The sequence below is a fragment of the Copadichromis virginalis genome, linkage group LG20, assembly GCF_057382275.1.
Source record: "Copadichromis virginalis isolate Kocher_CV1m ecotype Utaka linkage group LG20, C_Virginalis_male_GT1.1, whole genome shotgun sequence".
NCBI classification, from domain to species: Eukaryota; Metazoa; Chordata; class Actinopteri; order Cichliformes; family Cichlidae; genus Copadichromis; species Copadichromis virginalis.
Window position 1 is genome coordinate 34,476,944 of NC_140637.1, and position 20,652 is coordinate 34,497,595.

A 20,652-nucleotide genomic window follows, 5' to 3' on the forward strand; every position below is an offset into this window, starting at 1 on the left:
CTAATAACACTGAACACAACTACCCACAATTCACTTTGTTTGAATTAAAGCAGCGAGGCAGGAGCGACTTGAGACTGTCCTCAGTCTGAAGCCGTGTGGTAATAACACGAGTCTGAGTTGTGACCTTGTGTATGTCAGTCCCCTCCTTTCTTTTTGTTTGACCCTCCTTTTGTTGTCTTATGTTCAAATGTCTTTGTCTATAAAAACGGTAGCACGATGACGCTCCTCAGCTCATTTTAGAGCGCCATCCTCAGTTCACACTGAGCCAAGATGGCAGCGAAGTCACAAAACCTTCCTGTGTGAGGATGATTAATGTTTGCAGGTAGAAGGTGACTTCTACAAACCCTCCACATCGATATCGGGCGCCGCCGCCTCCCTCTGTCCTTCTCTTTCTGTCGTTCATTCAGATGATTTCAAATGATCGTCGAAGATGTTGAAACGGTACAGATCAAATATGTCATTCCTGCATCGCTCCAACAAGCTCAGACAGACTTTTAAAAACCACTTTGGAATAATCTCACAATCTGATCCATCCTAACCCCACACGCTACTCAAAATTCCCGCGGGAACTGAAACGTTGCAGCTCTCCTGAGGACAGAGGACAGAGCTCTGGAAACATTCGGCACCACAGAAGAAGAAGGAGAGCAGCCGACACAGGGAGCAGACCTACCTGTCCGAGGTCCAGCGTGACGTTCACCTCGTTGAACTCAGTGCTGCGGGACAGCGGCGGGCTCTGCCACCATCGCTCCGTCCCGTCGATGGCGTTGGTGATGGGATGGGCGCGGTCGCTGTGGCCCTGGCTGCAGATGTCGCAGTACTGCCCCTGAGAAGAAACAGAAATCAATCATCCTGTTACACCAGCTGTTTGAGGAACATCTGCCCATGAAGCATCTCAAAGCGCCTCTTCGGCTGATGACAGGACAGCAGCGTTCCTCATGGTGGGGTCACGGCTGCTCCAGAACAGCACCGTGACATAGAGCTGCCACAAACGATTATTCTGATAGTCGACTAATCAGATCATCATCCATTAGACGTAAAACTACAGCTTATTGCACCAGCAGCATCTGCTCTTATATAACTATCATTAGCTTACAGCTTTAGGTGTGTAAGGTCTGTTCTAACTAAAAATAAAGACAAGATGATAGTTTATTAAAGTTTAATGAAATCTGCAGATTGTTTCGGTGAAGTTTAATAAACTCCTTGCTATCTAAAATATAACAGGACACCGGAGTATATTCTGGAGCATCTCACACTTCTGATAATCAGCTGTCTGCTTGACGTTTATTCAGCTGTGTAAAAACTTTAATCTCAGCCAAACCGATTTACTCAGGAACAAATAAAATACTAAAAAGCCAAACAATAACATTTAAGTTATCTAAGTGACTCATATATATTTAACCTGAGTAGCGAAAGACGGCGGTGGGCTTGAAAACAATTTGCCGGGAGTCCGGTGTTCTCACCGCTCTAGTGAGCCTAGCCCCCGGCTAGCTATCGAGCTAGTGGGTAACAGACGTCTCCGAAAACGTCGGAGCGCTTTTGAAAATATGTGGTGTCCTGATAAACTGAGCCGATATTTGAGGTTTACACAGCTACATTCTCGCCTGAAAATATGTTAAACGTTTATTTTGTGACCCAGAAAGAATAATAAGAGTAATATTAAAACTAACTAGCTGCCGCCATTGTTGGAAACTGAGCTGGGCCGTGCTATGAATTCTGGGATAGGTTGGGCCTCGAAGTATACACCGGACCCATCCTTCAAATCTGGGGAAATAAAGACCGCATTTGTCGGAGTCTTCGAATTCGAATGGACCGTCTTCGTCGTGTCGCTGTAACGTAGTCGGCCTACAAATGCGGCCTCAGGAGGATGCGGTTCCTGAATTTGGACACAGCTACGATACCGGACACAGCTTCTTCTTCTTCTTCTTCTTCGGGGTTTAACGGCATCCTTGAACATGCAGTGCTGCCATCTTCTGTTTCAGTCCGTTATTACACTCTTAAATCCTGCTACTCATTCCTGCGTCTTTTGGGATCTTACAAAGCTTCAAACGAGGCGTCGACTATTAAATTAGTCGTTGATTCTGATAGTCGACTAATCGTGGCAGCCTTAACCGTGATTCTGTTTTTCCTTTTCATTCATATTTCCTGTTTCTGGGAGGTTTTGCGCATTAACTCGTGTTCTAAACGCTTTGCCTGCTGGATTATTTTGGGCCTTTCCAGCACACCATTAGCCGGAGCAACGACCAAGCACGCATAATGTAAGGTTAATACAGCACGGTGGTGGGTTTAGGTGGGGGCCGGCTGCAGGTAGCTCCACAGTGCACACGCCCGCTGCAGACGTGACACCCACTTCGAGTCCCCGTTTCTGTCCTGGTGGTCCGCTCGGCCGTTTGGCCCAAAGTAAGCATTAGCATAAACTCAACAAGTGCCGACCTGAACAAAAACCCAGGTCAGGGGCCGTTATCACAGCAGGTCCCTGAGGTCAGAGGTCACGTCTCTGTGGCTCAAACCATCCCCCACTGTTTGATGAGCTGTTAGAGCTGAGCTGTGACACCAGAGCGCCGTTAGCTTTCGGTCAACAGCACGCTCTGCTGCAGGTCTCAGATCTGCTCGCACGCCGGCCTCTGCCTCGTGGCTTTATTTGTCATTAGAAGCCAGAAAACCAGCAGCTGCTGATGCGACACAGAGAGCTGTGGATCAATCATGAAACTTCAGCTGAGCACAATGATGTGATCTGTTTTTTGCCAACACGCATTGTCTAACTGAAAACCTGCACGGAGTCACTCTCCTGCCGACCCTTTGGCCCAAAGTAAGGTTTAAGCATCTTTTCTTCCTGAACACTAAACTTCTCCCCTCACACGTCTCTGACTGAGCGCTGCTGTGTCTCCGTCTCTGCTCACTAGAGCGTGCTCGCCGCCTCGTACACCTCCTGCACATTTAATGAATAAAAACACTCCCACATCGTGCTGTCGGGACACATTGTGTGTGTGTGTGTGTGTGAGAGACAGTGGAGCGACCTGGCTTAGAGGCCCCGCCCTCTCAGGCCAGCAGCCCTCGACCACATTTTTGGGGAACGTTGTTCCTGCAGCAGTGTCCGAGGATCAGGACGAGCTGCATAAGTACTGGGGCGTGCGCTCAGTGTGGAGGAGGACAAACAGCAGCTGAATTCAGGCAGTAAACTGTAAAATGAGGTCTTCCTGTGCCCCCCGCCCCCCACGGAGGAATGTGCCTCAGGCTGCAGGTTTCTCTGCTCTGCTGCTTTCATTCTTTCTCCTCATCCTCCACCTTTATCTCCACCTCTGATCTCTGTGAACTTCAGTCTGAGCCTAACAGCCATCACTCCTGACTTCTGCAAACTCAACGTGAGCTGATTTTTATTTTTCCCCCCCAAACTCGATAATCTCGCGGTAAGATGGCGGGCGAGCCTGCTCTGATTGGACGACAAGGGTCAGTCACTGTGAGGAATGCAGGGACAGGTGGGAGAGAGAGGGCAGTGAGTGTGCAGGTTATCACCCGCAGAGCTGCTGTAATGGTTAACCTGCTGATGCTGTTCATGAGCCTTTGCACTGATGAAAAACACACACACACACACACACACACACACACACACACACACACACACACACACACACACACACACACACACACACACACACACACACACACACACACACACACACACCTCTCTGCTTCCTTAAATCAGAAGAAGGGCGAAGTAGAGCCAACGAAGCCGAGCGTGACATAACGAGCTGGCAGCAGCTTTGTGCACGCCGCCGACCTCCTCTGCTCTTCAGCGAGGAAGAGGAACCAGGTTACAGAGACACGTCCACAACTCAGCTACTTCATTTCTGTACTTCAGGTTTTTTTATGGAAGTTTATTCTTTAGAAACATGAAAATCCAGGTTCTGCTTTTGTGTTTCCATGAGAACTTCACACGTCACACATCTGAAAATAAAACAACTGGAAATATGGACCATGAAGTCCTGGATGAATCACCTCAGTTCCTTAAAGTGCTTTCTACTGTAAGGTAAAGACCCTACAATGATGGAGGCAGACCCCAACCATCAGACAACCCCTTCTGAGGAGGGCCGAGTACAATAACCTCAGTTTGATCTGAATGAAGAAGCAGAAAGTTAGCGGCCATCCAGGTCTTTATGTCTTTAGGACATTCCTGCAGTTTAACTCATTGGTGTGTGTTATCTGGCTTCATGGACAGATAGAGCTGGGTGTCATCTGCATAGCAGTGTAAATGTATGCTATGTCTTCTAATGATGCTGCCTAAGGGAAGCATGTATAATGTAAACAGAATTGGTCCTAGCACTGAACCCTGTGGAACTCCATAATTAACCTCAGTGTGTGAAGAGGACTCTCCATTTACATGCACAAACTGGAGTCTATTAGATAGATATGATACAAACCACTGCAGCGCAGTACCTGTGTTGCATCTTCAAAAAATAAAAATACAATAACTGAGACTTACAATGAAGTATCGTTGCAACTGGTTTACTGAACCTTCTTTTCAGTGCAGGTACAGAACATGAGTATCCATTTTCTTACTGCCCCCTACAGGACACACTCTTCTTCCACTTCCTCACAACATTAATGTAACACAGAACTAATACTGCCTCTCCTGGCGTTACCATTGTAACGACACACTCATTCTGTTTCTTTCAGATGAATAACAGGAACTTAGGGTGTAGGTATCTATGAATAACTATTATGCATACTCATATATTTATATAACCAACTAATTTCTTGATACCACAACCTGTAACACCTACAGCTGCTCTAATCGCTGTAATTCATGAACAAACTGCAGGATTTGATTATTTTCGCACTGCTAAACTTACAGAACCCGCTGGTGTGAGATTGATGTGTCAGTGTGAAAGGTCCTCAGTTTATTACTTATTATTACTCTATTTTTGTATTACAAGATAAACCAGCTAAAAGAAGGTTTTTGGCTTCAGTGTGGAGGGGCCGCAAAGGGGAGGAGCTAACTTGAGAGGATGGGTGAGGGGCTGCCACCAGACTCAGTTTTAGATAAAGAAGGATTATTTTAAACTGTGAGTCATGCAAAGCTCCGCTGACACAGACAAAGAGTAAACGTGAGCTCGGGTGAAGTCTGGGACTGCTGCTCACGCTTACACGGGACGGTTCTCCCCTCTTACACTCACTGATGCTTAGAAACTCAGTCATAAGCCGATACCTTATGATTACACATACGCACACACTGCGTGCTGCAACTACTCAGAGTGACGCCACGAGCACCTGCTTCAGATCTACACCTCACAGCGACTCACCTGGATGGTCTGGCTCGGGTCTCCGGACACCGGGCCCCCGACCAGCTTGCAGTACAGGTCCTGGACGCTCCTGCCGGTGTCGTCCTCCCCGCAGGTCGCCGTGGCGGTGATCTTCGTGCCCTCCGCCAGGTTAAAGTAGGGCGGGTGGAGGCTGTATCCGTTCACCCCGTTGGTGGGCAGCTCCTGGGCCGAGGCGAGGCGCCAGCAGCAGGTCACCAAAAGCAGCCACAGCAGCTCCGAGAGCCGCGCAGGACCGCTCACCATCATCCCACCTGCCCGACAAACTCCAGGAGCAAGCTTTGAGACGGGGTGGCGAAGTCTTAGAAAGTTACCGAGGCTGTGAGGGGGGGGGGGTCAAAGCTTCTGCGGGACCGGAGCGCGTGAAGTGAAAAAGCCGCAGAGAGGAAGAGGAGGCGCTGAGTCCTGGAGCGGAGCGCACAGCTTTCTGTCCTCTCCGAGAGTCGCTCCAGCAGGAACACTCAGTCCTCCCCCTCCCTCCCTCTCTCTCTCCTCACCCTCCCCTACCCCCATCTCTGGCCCGGCCCCAGAGGAGGAGGAGGGCGCAGAGCTTCCTCGTAGGCCTGCGGCCAACTGAAGCTGATTTTAGTGGCTGAAGACTCGAATTTATGAGTTCTTGTTAGATAAACCATGTACCTGTTTGATGTCTGAGGTCTGGTTTTAGCAGCACGAATCAGAGTCCAGATCTGAGTGTACATGAAACATCTTTGATTAAAATACTGATTGTTGTGTAAAAACAGACACGTGATTTAGTAAGACTGAAAGGTGCAACCTCAACCAGAACACAGGAAACAGCTGATGGAGAATGACACCTGCGCAGGCCTCAGAGACGGAGTACTTTAACCTGTGTAGTACTTTAACTTGCAGTAGTTTAATTTGAACTTGAAGAAAGTGTCTTTCCTCAGTGTGCTGCATCACGTGATCCAGGGAATTACCTGCCCAGGTAATAAAACTGTTGCTGAAATCTGTTTATGAGCGCCGATCAAACTCCATTCGCAGATTGAAAACGGAGCGAGCGGCCGTTCACTGGAGCCTAGTTAAAGGTCAAAGCTGCAGGCAGCTGTGCTTGTGGACCTCTGAAGCTTCTGTCGTGGCTGTGTCATTCTTCTTCTGTGGTTATAATCCGCCCTCCTTGCTCTCTGCCTCCTGGGAGCTGGGGCAGCGTCTCTCAGACATTTGGCTAGTCTGTGTTTGGCATCCACAGAGACCTGCAAATCAAACCTGGAGCTCCGCCTACGTGAGCGCTCTGTTAGTGCAGTGACCTCACAGCAGCCATATTATTGGTCACGTGATGTCATTAAAAATGCTCCAAAAGGCTCCAACAGCACAAAAACGGTCCACAGGTCCAGCTTAGCCTAGCAGCTACAGCCATCTGTGTCACCATCCACCTGTCAGTCACAGAGGCCACGCCCTAAAATTACAAACCTTAAACCAGGCGTGTTACACAAACACCCTCCCCGTACAGGTGTGACTATGGAGGAAATGATCCACAGAGACCCAACAGTTTGTGTATCAGGCTGTAAAGTTTTAACATGACTCACTGCTGCCTCTGCTGGACGTCAGAAGAACCACAGGGTTGATGGGAAACACCTGCAGAGCTGAGTGTGTTTCTCATGGAGCGCTGCCATGTAATTACGTGGCTCCAGGAGCCACTTTAGAAGATTAAAGAGTTTTTCCCACACTCTCAAACACACAGATAAAAGGTGCTCAGGTGAGTCGGGCACAGTTCATACTGAACAGGTAGCTTTGGTTCAAGTTGCAGAGGTTCTAGTGTAGAATAGCCGTGTATTGTCCTTGTACACGTAGAACAAAACTGTGGCATGAGAAGTTTAGGCAACACAGGAAGAAAACACTGAGCATCACTGCTGTTCGGTCTCACACAGGAACACAACACCTCCACAAGTCAGTATCAGGTAGCCCCGCCCACATTATGCTATTCTGTAATCTGCAGAACATACAAATTAGTACTATGACAACACACACACACTCACAAACAACAGGTGGGTGGGGCTGCGGTCCACGACATCATCCAGAGCCAGGAGTGCGAAAAACTGTGATAAACTGAGTGTTTAGAGCAGTCTGAACACGTGAGCTCATTACTAGACAGGAAGTGAGGAGAAGAAAAATCGGTCCATGAAGAGTTACTTCCTGTGTGGTGTTTGCTGCAGGAAATGGACTCTTAATGAAAGGAACGCGAACAAGAGAGGAGGGAGAAATAAAGTGTGAAAAACTCACAGCGAGCCAAACACAGGAAGAGAAGAAGAAGAAAGAGGCCTTGGCGTTTCACCTCACTAATCCTGTCTTTCTCCCTGAACTCTATAACTAATCTACTTCATGGTTACCACAGAGACCAAAGGAGGAGCGAGGGATAGGTCACATGTTGTCATGGAAACTGCTAACTGCCCCATCAATTGAACCCACTCACCCCCGCCTCCCCAAACACACACACAGATGAAGAGGTCTGTGTGCAGCGAGGAACAAAGTTTGAAGTGAGCAGCGAACTGAGCTTCATTCAGGCTCTGATCCAGAGGTCAGCCCCAGAGACGCGTCCGACATCCACGAGGTGTCCGCATCCTCCGAATAATGAGCTTCTGGCAGATTCACAGGAACACCCAGGGGAACACTGCAGAGCGCTGCGTGAAATAAAAACGGAATGAAATCATTTCCGACTCTCATCAACCCAAATTTATTCACACCACAGAAAACATTTAAAGGAGAAAATGAACCATTTCAATAAAGTTTGACTTTGATGGCGGCAACACGTCTGTAAAAGTTGGGACAGGTCGACAAAACGCTGAAAACTGAGAAGAGAAACAGCCGGAGGAAGATTTATCAGGTGAGCTGTCAGCAGCTGGGTCACCCTGTTCACCGAAGTCTATTTACCAACATACGTAAAGATATTACACATAAAAATACACAGAAACATTGGAAATCAGTTTTTGGCACAACACCGGTGTCACAGAAATGTCATGTGATGTGTTTACTGTCACCATTGTGCTCATCTAGATTTGACACAGCAGGGTTTGAGAGGACAGAGACGGGAAGTGAACGCCACCGTGTCGTATTTGTGACGCAAACAAAGCCCAGACGTGTTTATTTGTGTTCATTTGGGCCAGAGCGGCCTGCTCTCAGCGCCGTGTGTGTGAGCAGGTATGGACATGTCCGCCTCTTTGTTTCCTACAAGAAAAGCCTTCAAACACACTCCTGGTGGCCTCCTCCTCCTGAGTGCTGAGGACACGCCTCCCACAGGGGGAGGGGGTGACGGTGGGTTCACCTGTACAGCAGGTCAGACAGTCGGAGGCTCTTTGTAACAGGATTAAATCTGTGACCAAAATGTTTCAGTGAGTTTACACAGCAGGCTCCGCCCACCCCTGCCCTCCTCTCCCGTCTGCTCCTCCTTTGCTTTGAAGTCTAAAGAGACAAAGAGATGAGCCGGACAGAGACAGAGATGATGGAAAGACAGATAAAAGGGAGGAAGAGCAGGAGGTGAGGAGGTGAGGGAGTGCCACGAGGAGAACGTAGGAAGAAAGACTGGGAGGAGCCGTCGCAGCTGCAATAAAACCTTGACAGAGACACGGCTGGGAGGGGTCTCAGGTACCTGCTTCACGTTCAGAACGTTGTTTGGCGAGCTGCAACTCGCTCGGTGCCAAAAACACTCAGACACGACCCAGCTTCAGCTTTTTCAAAAAACCCTTTAATCAGCTCAGAGTCAGACGAGCGCAGCAGAAGGTTTCCCCTCTGATAACGAGGCCTTAGCACAGGGGTGGGCAATCCCAGTCCACGAGGGCCGGTGTCCTGCAGGTTTTAGAGCTCACCCTGGGTCAGCACACCTGAATCACATCAGTTCGTTACCAGGCCTCTGGAGAACTGCAGGACATGTGGAGGAGCTAATTTAGCCGTTTAAATCCGCTGTGTTGGTTCGAGGACACATCTAAAACCTGCAGGGACACCGGCCCTCGTGGACTGAGATTGCCCAGCCCTGCCTTAGCATCAGCTTATTATTATCATCAGTGTTCCAGTAACAAGGAAATATGTCAATGAAAGTGAAACAGCTGTTACTGGGTCAGCTGACCAAACAATCTATTCATTTTTGTCTGCAGCTCCAGCCGCTCAGCTTCATGGTTCTGTTTTTTATCTGGGAAATCATTTCTGCTTTTTGGATAAAACATCTGATTTTCATGGAGAACACTCAGAAGATTCAGATTCACAGAGCCGTGCGAGTGACCCTGAAGGCCTCGGGGAGACATACCTGGCAGCCCCAGAGGAGGAGGAGATGCTAGCCACCTGCTCAGAGGCTCACCTGAGGGACAATAAAGTGTGGGAACAGAGCCGTAAACCGGCCTCATTACAGACCCTGAAACCACACGACGCCCCTCTGTGACCTCACATTCCCTCTCTAACCTCTCATTTCATTGGCTCACGTCGTCCTTACAGCCAGGTTGGGGCAGACGGTCACCCAAACATTAAAGGGCGCTGTAACGGAGCTTCTCTCCACTCTTCTTTGCGTTTCATTGTGTGTGATCGTCCTCAGCAAGCAAGTTTCTACTGAGACAGACATGAAACTCTGGTTTGATGTGAGAAGTTCAGTCCCAGCTTTTCACATTTAACCTTGACCTTTGACCTCTGCAGAGAGGCTTGAGGATCCAGACTCTGATGAAGAACAGAATCTTTAAATATCACCATCATCTTCTTTTGCCCTTCGGCCCCACAAACAGATGCTGAGCACTGTTCAGGTCTGGGTGAAGAGGAGGTGCACCTCCAGAGCTGAACACCTAAACACACCTCTGAACACCGTGATGACGTAAAATAGAGTTGGATGTCTGGAAACCAATCTTGGTCTCGAGACCACTTTTACCTGGTCTTGGTCTTCTTGATCTCAGATCCCTCAATCTGGTCTTGAGTCAACCATCAGCGGAGCGGGGGGGGTGTCATACTGGGCTTAGGCCCGGGTCATCTTTTCGGGGTCTTTTGGAGTGTAATTTGTTTCATAGTTAGAGGCCTGACTGACAGCTGTATAAAACAAAAACTACACACAATACTCGAAGCACATAGCGCACAGTCGTAAATTCCCCCTAATTTTGGTATGATCCGAGCTCAGGCACTGGGCGACTGAGCACAGCACTGACGCCTGTGAGCGAGGGGGGAGAAGCTGCTGCCTGCCAGTGTGCTGCAGACAGAGGAGAGCTTAAGTTTGAGCAGCTACCAAAGCAAATCATTCGTACTGAACTAATAATGTAAATATGACGGTGCATCACGAAAGACTGATATCAAACGGATCACTTGACCCATATTACGTTACTCGCTCTTCCAGCGAATCAACAAATGGCGAAATGAAAAGCCGAACAACAACAATCCTGGTTCTTTAGAGAGTCTCAGCTTACATGTGTTTATTTCATATTTTCAGTTGTTTCCCTCCACGGCTAAACAAACCGGTTTCAGTAATGCACTGATATACAAGAATGGACATAAGGAGCTTCTTTCAAAGAAAAAACTCAGGTAGATGTTATTTTATTTATCATGCTTTGTATGTTGTTCAGTATATTTCTATGCAAAACAACAGGAATTTCTGGGTCTGGTTGAATTGGGGTTTAGTCCTCGTGTCTTGATACAGCCCAACTTTGTTCTGCCTCACTGCTTAATTAGAAAACTAGTTTAAGGTGTCCTGCATATGTGGTATATATTTTTCCCTATATGAAGTCATTGTTTTTTGAACAAAACTCAAAACAGAGCCTGACAATCTTTCAGTCATTTCTACCCCCCATCCCACATGCATACTACCCTTTAGGGCCAAGCCCCGGGTGTCTGGCTCCGCCTCTGGAGTCAACAGTATCGATGACACACAACGTAACGTTCAATAATGTGTCATGCGCAAAAGCGTCAGCTCTGAGCCGTGCTTACAGAGCGCTTTGTAGTGAATCATATTGTGGCCAATCACGTGCGAGGATACAGGATAACATCATCATGTGAAAAACAGAGAGGGTGATGGACGCGACAGTCAAGTGGAGCGTGCGTCGGTCCTCTCAGTGAGAGGCAGTAGACGGCGGTGAGGAGCTGTGCGAGAGCAAGAACACATAAATATGCCTGAGACCCGTAAACGAAGCAGCATCTGGCTGCAGCTTAAAGACTTTTGTCTCGTCTCGACTTGGTCTCGATGTTGTGGTTTAGGCGGTCTTGACTACAAGTCTAACGTAAAGTCACATGACCAGAGAAATCCTGCACGGCAGAATTAACACCTTCACGTCGATGGAGCTCGCTGTGTTTCCTTCATTGCTGTTAAATGAAAAGTTAAGTTTTTCTTCCTGTTTGCAGGCTTGTATTTTTATCTCGTGCTGCCCCCTGTTGGATGATATAGGAAACTGTTTTTTCCCTGGCTGTGGCTCCTCCCCTCTATGAAACACCTGCTTTTTATTGATTTTTGCCACCTGGACCAGTCTCAGGTGAACTTCATGTGCCCTTCAGGACCTGCTGGGACATCCTACGTTCATCATGATGATTCTGACTTTTCAAAGGTAAAAGGTGAATTTACAAAGCGCAGCATCATACGGTTCTTCACAGGTTTATGAGTGTTAGGGTCCCAGGAGGACGATCCTGGTATTAACTGTACATTTAACCTCCTAGGACCTGCCGTCCACATATGTGGACATCACATTTTAGGTTATTTAGACCAGAATACTCAATTTTGCTCTACGTGGGCCTGTTATCCACTTACGAGGACATTATACTGCTACTGTTCTATCAAAATTTTAAATGAATATCCTCATTTATGGCTCTTATTTTTCTTAAAAACAAAAATAAGGTTAAAAAAAAAATCTGGTAATTCTTTGTTTTTACATTCATCGGGCCCCAATCAGCCCAAATATCAAAGAGAAATTAAAAATGCTGCCGTGGAAGAGTTCGGTTCTTAGGAGGTTAAAGGAGACCTTTCATCTGCTCCCACCTGTCCTGAGCAGACACCTATCAAACATGAGAGTTTACCCAGAATGCACTTTGTGAAGTTTTGACATCGAACTCTGACAACTGATCACAGGAACCAGACTCGAACCTCTGGGTTTCCTCTCAGGGGATAAAATATGACATCATTTATCAGCTTCATTGATCATTTGTGAAATCTCATTAGAGCCACAGTAAACTGCTGCTACGACAAACACACTTAGCACAATCTCAAAGCTCGGATTTACCTGAACAATGAGTCTGAGAGGAAATTATACCTGCTCTCACTCAGACCGTCACGATTACTACAAACTCCAGCTGCGCACACACATCAGTGAAGTTTTAAAGGTAAACACACACATACAGATCCATCGCTGCAGACAAATATGATGCTGAGATTTAAGAAAGCGCCTGCTCGGCAGAGAAAGAGACAATCTTGGTTAAATCTTTGCGGCCCTGCCCTCTGGAGGCGTTTGCTGATGCCTGAGAAAGTGGCGCATCAGTTAGACCCACTGGAGCTCGCTGACCTTTCACCTTTCCTCCCCACAGAAACAGTTTGTAGTAACCTTTGACCCCCCCCAAACCCACAGCTGACTTCCTTCAGCGGTTTGTGTTTAGCTGACCAGCACCAGCCTCTGGTTTTTATGCAGGTACAATAACTGAAGCCCTATTTTCAGCCAACGCACTGAGCATGCTCAGACCCGTATGCGACCCATCAAACGTGAAGAAACAACAGCAGACGATTTTATTTTCTCATTTTATTTTCCAAACTGTCTCCAGCTGCACACACTCAGAAGTTCCTGCAAAAGAAAAACAGGAAACAGCTGTTAGACGCACACTTTAGACTTCCTGTCTTCTTTTAAACACTTTCACAATAAAGTGTCTCACATTAATAAAACTGATGACGCCACATGTTTGGCAGTGGCGCTCTAAATCCTGATGTTTAAACAGGAAGTTGAAGTTTACTGACTGTCCGCACAAACGCTCGCAGTGTTTTCAGGGTTAATGATGCAGGGAAATGAAAGCGGTTTAATGTGGATTAAGCCTCAGTGCCACCAGGCCATCGTGCTCCTACAAAAGCGACGTCACATCGGCCGAGACGAGCCGCTGCTTTGGTGTCGGGCGCCTCTAGATGTTTGTAACCTCTCATGTGACCGGTGGGTGTTACCGGCGTTTTAACGAGCTGTTGGTGCTGGAGCTCAGATTACTGCGATCACAGGAGGCGGTCCTCCTGCACCAGCTGACACTGAGCTATAAACGCTACGATGCTGTGCTGATGTCATGACCCTTTACTGTCACTTTATTTCCTCTGAGAGTTTTAGAGTTTGAACCTGATAAATGCTGACGTGTTACTGCTCCGTCTTTTTAAAGAACATTTCCAGCGTTGTTGTTTTACTCGCACGACTCAGCGCTCAGATATTTCATTTATTTTCTTTGGTGATCTTTGGTTAGCACTGCATCCTGTTTGTCTCCATCAGCTCGCCGTGTCTGAAAATCATTGTGCGTAAATACAGTTCTGTGACAGTGACGCGGCCGTCGCGTGGTTCGTGATCGAGGTCGCCGATGACGTACGGCTGGCTGAACGAAGCCGTGCTGTGACGCCACTGCACCCCAGCCTCACTTTAACAGTTTACGATCAAACGTGAGAGCTGCTTACTTCACCACGACGCCGTCGTTCTTCGCCAGCCTCAGGATGGAGTCGTCAGACTCGCCCTGAAACACACAAACAGTCTGTTCAGATTTATAGAAAAAAAATCCCAGAGTCTCAGCCCTGAATCTGAGATGTCTGGGTTTGTTGTGGCTGCTCTCAGTGGTTCCACCTAGAACACTGAGGGCGTGTTTAATGTTCTGCTCACACTTACCATCCTGCGGATGGGGCCGCAGATGGCGTAGGTCTTGGACTGACCGTTGAAGCGTCCGGTCACCTTATCAACCTGAAACAAGACAAAAGAAACATTCAGACACCCGTCACTTTAACCACGAGCGGCCCGAGCATCACATCAGCGTTTCAGTTCCACACAACTCCAAACTGGAACGTCCCACCGGAGCGTGGAACTGGAACAACGTCCCTCTGGAACAGGAACGTCCCACCGGAGCGTGGAACTGGAACAACGTCCCTCTGGAACTGGAACGTCCCACCGGAGCGTGGAACTGGAACAACGTCCCTCTGGAACAGGAACGTCCCACCGGAGCGTGGAACTGGAACAACGTCCCTCTGGAACAGGAACGTCCCACCGGAGCGTGGAACTGGAACAACGTCCCTCTGGAACAGGAACGTCCCACCGGAGCGTGGAACTGGAACGACTTCTGTGTGAGCGAACATCAGTTTCCAGCTTCCCTCTGGTGCCTCTGCGGTTCACACATCTTGCAAATGTGTGTGCACGGCATGCAGATCCAACGATAATGAGCCGCATTATTTACATACTCGTGAATCATGGAGCGCCGTCCTCTCGCTGCCTGCAGCACTTCCAACATGAAGAGTCCCAGCTCACACACACCAAGTCGTGAACGGACAGGTGTCTGCTGATCAGGTGACACACCTGTATGTTGCTATATGTCATTCATTTTAAAAATGCTACCTCAGGAACACGTCCAGCTGAGCGGCGCATCTGGACCCTTTGAGGTAACGGTGCACACCTGCATTTCCTGATGCCGCCATCATGCTAAAATCTTTATTTTGAAAGCAGTTGAAAACAGCCACAGCTGACAGAAAGTACTGTACATTGGAACGAAATAATAAAATTACATAAGCTATAGATAAAAGCCAAATAAAAGAAAAATGTAAAATAATTAATTAGTTAGCTAATAACTAATTTAATCACAAGAGAAACTAAGTCTCACTGAGGTCAAAAGCCAAAGAATAAAAATGGTTTTAAGATGCGTTTTAAAAGTGGACAGTGAAGCGGCCTCTCTAATGTGCAAGGGCAGGTTAGTCCATAATTCAGGAGCTATAGAAAAGGCCCCGCCCCCTCTGAGCTTCCTTCTGGATCTCCAGGAGCAGCCGGTCAGCTGACCTAAGAGACCGACAGGGTGTGTGGAGATGAAGACGCTCAGAGAGGTAAAGCGGGGCAAGACTGAAAGTATTTAAACACAAACATAAGAATTTTAAAATGAACTCTAAAAGACACGGGCAGCCAGCGCAGTGAGGCATGCACCGGGATTATGCTCTTTTTTACCTGTTGTCAGTCGTGCAGCGGCTTTTTGAGCCAGCTGCAGACGTGACGGCAGCAACTGACTGAGTTACACTCTGCAGACAGGATGAAATAAAGGCATGGATCACTGGGCAGCACTAAAAGCATGATTACAAGTGCTGCCTAAAAAGAAAAGATTTCACTCTCGCCTTACATTATAAAAACTGGACTTCACCACTTCTCTGATTTGGTTGTCCAACTTATAATCACTGTCCAAATTAAAACCAAGTCAGTAATAACAGGTTTAAAATAAACTTCCAGGTAGGGCTGCACGATTAATTGTTAGAAAATCGCGATCTCGATTCATACTTATGTGCGATCTCATTTCCAAATGACAACGATTTAAAACAAAACAAAACAAAAAAAGACGACGATTGTAGCGCATTTTGATCCGGGACGTAATCTGCATGAAAACAAGCGCTCACTCTTCCTGCTCAACAAATGACAAGGACGGAGCCTTATACCACGTGATACAGAAGCTGTGCCGTGTGATGCTAAAATTAGCAGGGAAAAAACAACGGAGAGCACGTCAGGGATGACGAGAAAGTGACAGGAGAAAATCCGTCCCGGTCAACCACCCAAACATCAATAACGGGAACCTTACTTTTTAGGTTCTTACAAATTAGGCATCATCTATATAATTTTATACCTAAGAGAACAGATCTTTTTTCTTTACCTGTTCTGAGTATATTTGTCAAGGCTTATCAGGCTGACACAGGCCTTAAGGTGATTTCAAGATTGTACAAGGGTATACAAGAGGTTAAGTGGAATACTACCTACATCAAAAAAAAATGGGAAAATGAAACAAATATAGCAATATCAGATAACATTTGGTATGAGCAGTGCGCTTTTCAGTGGAGAATTTCTAGTTCTAATACATGGAGATGTTACGGTTGGAAGAGTATCTGTAGGTTTTTTATTACCCCTGCACAAAGTAAACATTATTTTAATCACTCTAATTGCTGGAGAAATTGTGGGGCCCAAGGAGTAAAACATTTTCATCTGTTCTGGTCTTGCCCAAGGATCAACATTTTTTGGGTATTGATCCACTCTGAGTTGCAGATTATTTTTGGTATGCAGCTTCCCTTTAATTGGGACGAACTTTTGTTTGGATATTTATACTCAGTAAATGTAGATAAAATGTCTAAGCAGTTGTATGGTATCCTGAGTTTGGCTGCCCGTAAAATTATTACCAAGAAATGGCTTAGTGTGAAAATTCCATCACTGGGTGATTGGCATGAGACTGTACATGGGATGTTTAAAATGGAAAGAATTACCTTCATTAAAAGACTCCAGTTTGATATATTTAGTGAAATTTGGGGTAAATGGAAACACTACATCCGGTTAAGGAGACCCGATCTTGTTTGAATCTCTGTAACTATATATGCCACATTTCTGAATCGTTATGTGTTTATATGTATATGTTAGTATGTATGAGACTACAAGTGAACACATATGTAAGTAGGTATGTGTATGTATGCTTAAGAATATGGGTGTGTGAGTGAATATGTGTGTGCGAGTACATACACACTAGAGGGTACACCCGTCTGTTTTTCTTATTTTTATTTATTTATTTATTTTTATTATTTACGTCTGTTCTTGATTATATGTTTATTTTGGATTATTTGTGTTTATATAGGTTGTTTAATAAAAAGAGAATAACAAAAAAAATAACGGGAACCTTACACAGCGCTTCCCTATACCCGTCGACCTCCCGCAGGCACAAAGACATTACGGAGGCTATCACTTATCACCTGACCAAAGATATGGCTCCATCAACACTGTGCAAAACGAGAGATTTAGGAAAACGATCAACACCCTAGACAAACGCTGCACAGTGCCGTCCCACAACTATTTTTCTATTGTTGCACCACCTGCTCTGTACACGCAGCGTCGAGCAACGGTGGAGACGGAATTTCAAGCAGTACAACAACAAAACGTGAGACATTTGTTGTTTTTATGTTCAGTCTCAACTGTTACGAAGTTGATGTGCAGTTAATAAGTGCAATAAATATTTATACTGGAAAAGAGAATCGTGATCTACTGGTGGTGGTCAGAGGGCCCGGTGGTGCCAGTGTCCGGCAGCCTCGACTCTGTCAGTGCGCCCCAGGGCAGCTGTGGCTACAATGTAGCTCCATCACCAGTGTGTGAATGTGTGTGTGAATGGGTGGATGACTGAATGTAGTGTGAAGCGCTTTGGGGTCCTTAGGGACTAGAAAAGCGCTATACAAATGCAGGCAGGCCATCTCAATTCTAAGCCAAAAAAATCGTGATTCTCATTTTATGCAAAATCGTGCAGCCCTACTTCCAGGGGTCCCAAATCTACAGAGGAGCACTCACAAGGACCACTGGGTCCAAACACCAGCTACTATGTTTAAGGATCACAGCCCTGTGATGAGCTGCTCACTGGACTACCAGCCCTCTCAGCTGGTCAGACCACAAGAGCAGAGATTTGATTGGATGAATGTGCCAGCAGAAACACAAACAGAGCAACGTTAACGTTACGCTGAGCGTTTCCCTGCTACAGGTCAGGTACCGGACTAAAGTCTGAGATGAGCTCAGACCAGGCTCGAGTTTCAGAAAATCATAAATGCAGCTCCGGGAGTCACCATGGCAACAGAAAACAGCCGGGTAACAGAATCATAAAAACATGGCTCTTTCTACCCATGTTTCCCACAGGCAGCACACACGGCATCAAAGGCGCCATGGCATGGCACAGCACGCTGCCAGGCGGCACACAGGAGGCAGCTGACCGAAGCCTGGTTGAAGCGCCCTTCCGACACAGTTGGTGTGGAGCATCTACAGTTTGTTGTACGTGTACAATGACAAAGGCTATTCTACTCCATCTGTCTTTGAGGAACACAAACCCGGGGTTTCCCCTTATCTCAGGATCAACCTGCTGCCTGCCACGGAAAGACGACCCCAAACCACACAGGGCACGCTCTGTTCCCAAACGTCATCATCACTGGACCCGCCTACACACCGCCTGAGGCCCTCTGACCAGCTCTCACCTCAGCGATGTTGATCTGGATGGAAGCATGGTCTTTGGCTCCGATGATCCTGTTGCTGGCAGAGCTGCAAACACACACACATACTTCATTAAACGTCAGCTCGCCATCACCTGTCTCTCTAACTTTCTTCCTCGCTGCTCTCACCATTTCCGCGGGACGTACAGGTCCACAAATTCACCGGCGTCGTTCTGCATGTTGGAGCTCGTTCGGGTGTCACCTGCAAACACGTCACACTTTTGAAAACACACACAGCGCCCTCGCGATGCTAACAGGCTAACACAGACACACAGCGCCGCCGCGATGCTAACAGGCTAACACCCGAGCCCACACTGCGGCCTCGTGCGGCTCTTTGCGGGACACAAACGCTAACATCAGCACACGTGGAGCCCGGGAGCCCCCCACACGCTACACACACACACCCCCACAGCACGAGCCCGGCTCAGAAATCACAGCCAGCCGACGATAAAACACATTTTCAGACATTTTTACTCGGAGAGCGCGAGACACACGTACCGTGCAAGTTAAGTGGCGAAAAGGAAAGGGAGGAGCTTCGTCACCGGAAACACGTAAATCGCGTCTGCGTGTCTGATTTTTATGAAAACTATTTATTTTTTTTAATTTTTCATTTCTAAAACATTTCCTGTCGCCCGTAGAGCTGCCCGATGCATTCTGGGATTATATTCACATTAAACTCTAACGGACCGTTTCAGCCTCGTTCACGCGCCACGCGTTAGTTGTTGCTCAGCTTTTCTGAGTGGCGACACCTATCGGTCAGGAGGAAATGCGAGCAGGGAGCCCTTGTACGAGGTCAGACCTGCACTAGTGATGTGCGATACCACTGATTTCCTTTCCGATCCAATACCAAGTAAAATTCAGGGTGGTATCGACGATACTGATCTGATACCGATACTTTGTACAAAACCTTTTTTTACTGTATCTTTTATTGTATCTCAAATTATAAAAACGGAAGTTGTGCGCCATTTGAGCATGTTCAGCACTAAAGGACTCTGCCACAGACGTCTGTCTCGCCCTAGCAGCACCTGTCCCTCTCCTCCTCTTCAGTTCGCCTCAACATAAGCTCGTCATATTCTGTGATATGATTTATTCTGAGGTGTTTGATGAGGTCAGTGGAGCTGCCACGAAACCTCACTGTCTTGCCACATCGCAAACTGCGTCTTGGCTGTTTGTGGAGGTAAAACACGTCCACACATGACTCCATTTACGCTCAGCCATTGTTGTGAGTGCGCACGCCAGGGGCTGCCACACAGTTATGCAGCCGTATTTCGCACATGACTATGAAAGGCGGAAGAGGAAGTAGTTCCTTCCAGTGTAGACGATCCGAATGTTATAGTTTCTTTCCACTGTGTTAATGATAAACTACAAATTTACCCTAAATTACTAAAATATCGATATTTTAATGTGAGAATCGATTCTAGAACATAAATGACTGATATCGGAGGAATCGATATTTCAGGATCGATCTGCACATCTCTAGGGCACAGAGGTCATCAGAGTAGAATCAGAAGTACCACTGTGTGTCATCTGCATAGGAAACATTGTGAGTCCTTATGACAGTACTAAGCCGGAGCATGTGAAGTTTAAAGAGTAATGATAAAGACCGACCGCTGAGAATTGCTGACTGCATGTTGATCTGTGCAGAGTTACAAAGCCTTTGAATCCACAGTGTCAAAGGCAGCAGTGAGGTTGAGCTGAACGTAATTGAAACTAAGAATTGCTGTTGGTCTTCAGCTCAACTTCAGCTGGTGAAAGAATGTGAATGCTTTTACTTTGAAAGAATGCTCTCATAGAAATATTTATTTTTCCATGACACGGAAACTCTGGTGACTGCGTCACTTGCTCTTAAACAGGCCGAGACAGGCTGGATTGTTGCAGTAGATCTGATATGGGCTGCTTTCTGATGTCAGGTGGAGGCCTTACAGTAATACACAGAAAACCCCAACAATGAAACAAGCCCCTATGAGCAAACACTGGGCGACAAGTCAAGGTCAAGTTCATTTATATAGCACAATACCAACAGTCCATGCTGCACAAAGTGCTTAACATTGTAAAATGCCACTAAAATAAATAAAATGCAGAACAATGATGCAGTAAAACATAGAAAAACAAATGAATCAATAAAATAAATCAATAAAAGCAACTAAAACAACAACAAATAAGGCTGTTAAAACCAAAATGTTCAACGTG

At 46.8% G+C, this 20,652-nt stretch overlaps 2 protein-coding genes across 4 annotated transcripts in view; both read right to left on the reverse strand.

Moving 5' to 3' along the window:
* Window positions 1–5,751, reverse strand: part of lama5 (laminin, alpha 5) — a 73,686-nt gene extending 67,935 nt beyond the window's left edge. For both annotated transcript variants that reach the window (XR_014917113.1, XM_085443416.1), the window contains exons 1-2: window positions 5,298–5,751; window positions 671–823 (exon numbers count right to left, since the gene is read on the reverse strand). Coding sequence is in view for 1 of the 2 variants with exons in the window: in XM_085443416.1 (XP_085299542.1) it covers window positions 671–823; window positions 5,298–5,564 (420 nt within the window). In the remaining variant the exon portion in view is untranslated. The remainder of the gene's footprint in view (window positions 1–670; window positions 824–5,297) is intronic.
* A 7,237-nt stretch (window positions 5,752–12,988) lies between these two features.
* Window positions 12,989–19,044, reverse strand: rps21 (ribosomal protein S21). 2 transcript variants are annotated; one of them, XM_085443918.1, is made up of 6 exons: window positions 18,961–19,044; window positions 18,592–18,664; window positions 18,448–18,511; window positions 14,108–14,179; window positions 13,903–13,958; window positions 12,989–13,045 (listed from the first exon to the last, which is right to left on the reverse strand). In XM_085443918.1, exons 2-6 carry the CDS (start codon window positions 18,639–18,641, stop codon window positions 13,036–13,038), a joined length of 252 nt encoding a protein of 83 aa, XP_085300044.1. In that variant the 5' UTR covers window positions 18,642–18,664; window positions 18,961–19,044; the 3' UTR covers window positions 12,989–13,035. The 2 variants fall into 2 exon arrangements, with proteins under 2 accessions (XP_085300044.1, XP_085300045.1); XM_085443919.1 differs by lacking the exon at window positions 12,989–13,045 and having other exon boundaries at window positions 13,899–13,958.
* Window positions 19,045–20,652: the final 1,608 nt, after the last annotated feature.

Excerpts from the sequence above, each read along its gene's own strand:
- rps21 (XM_085443918.1), bottom strand. The coding sequence starts at position 18,641 with ATGCAGAACGACGCCGGTGAATTTGTGGACCTGTACGTCCCGCGGAAA. Across the intron at positions 18,512-18,591 it reads CTGTACGTCCCGCGGAAATG|CTCTGCCAGCAACAGGATCA; the intron begins GTGAGAGCAGCG and ends GTGTGTTTGCAG. Across the intron at positions 13,959-14,107 it reads GCGGCCCCATCCGCAGGATG|GGCGAGTCTGACGACTCCAT; the intron begins GTAAGTGTGAGC and ends TGTGTGTTTCAG.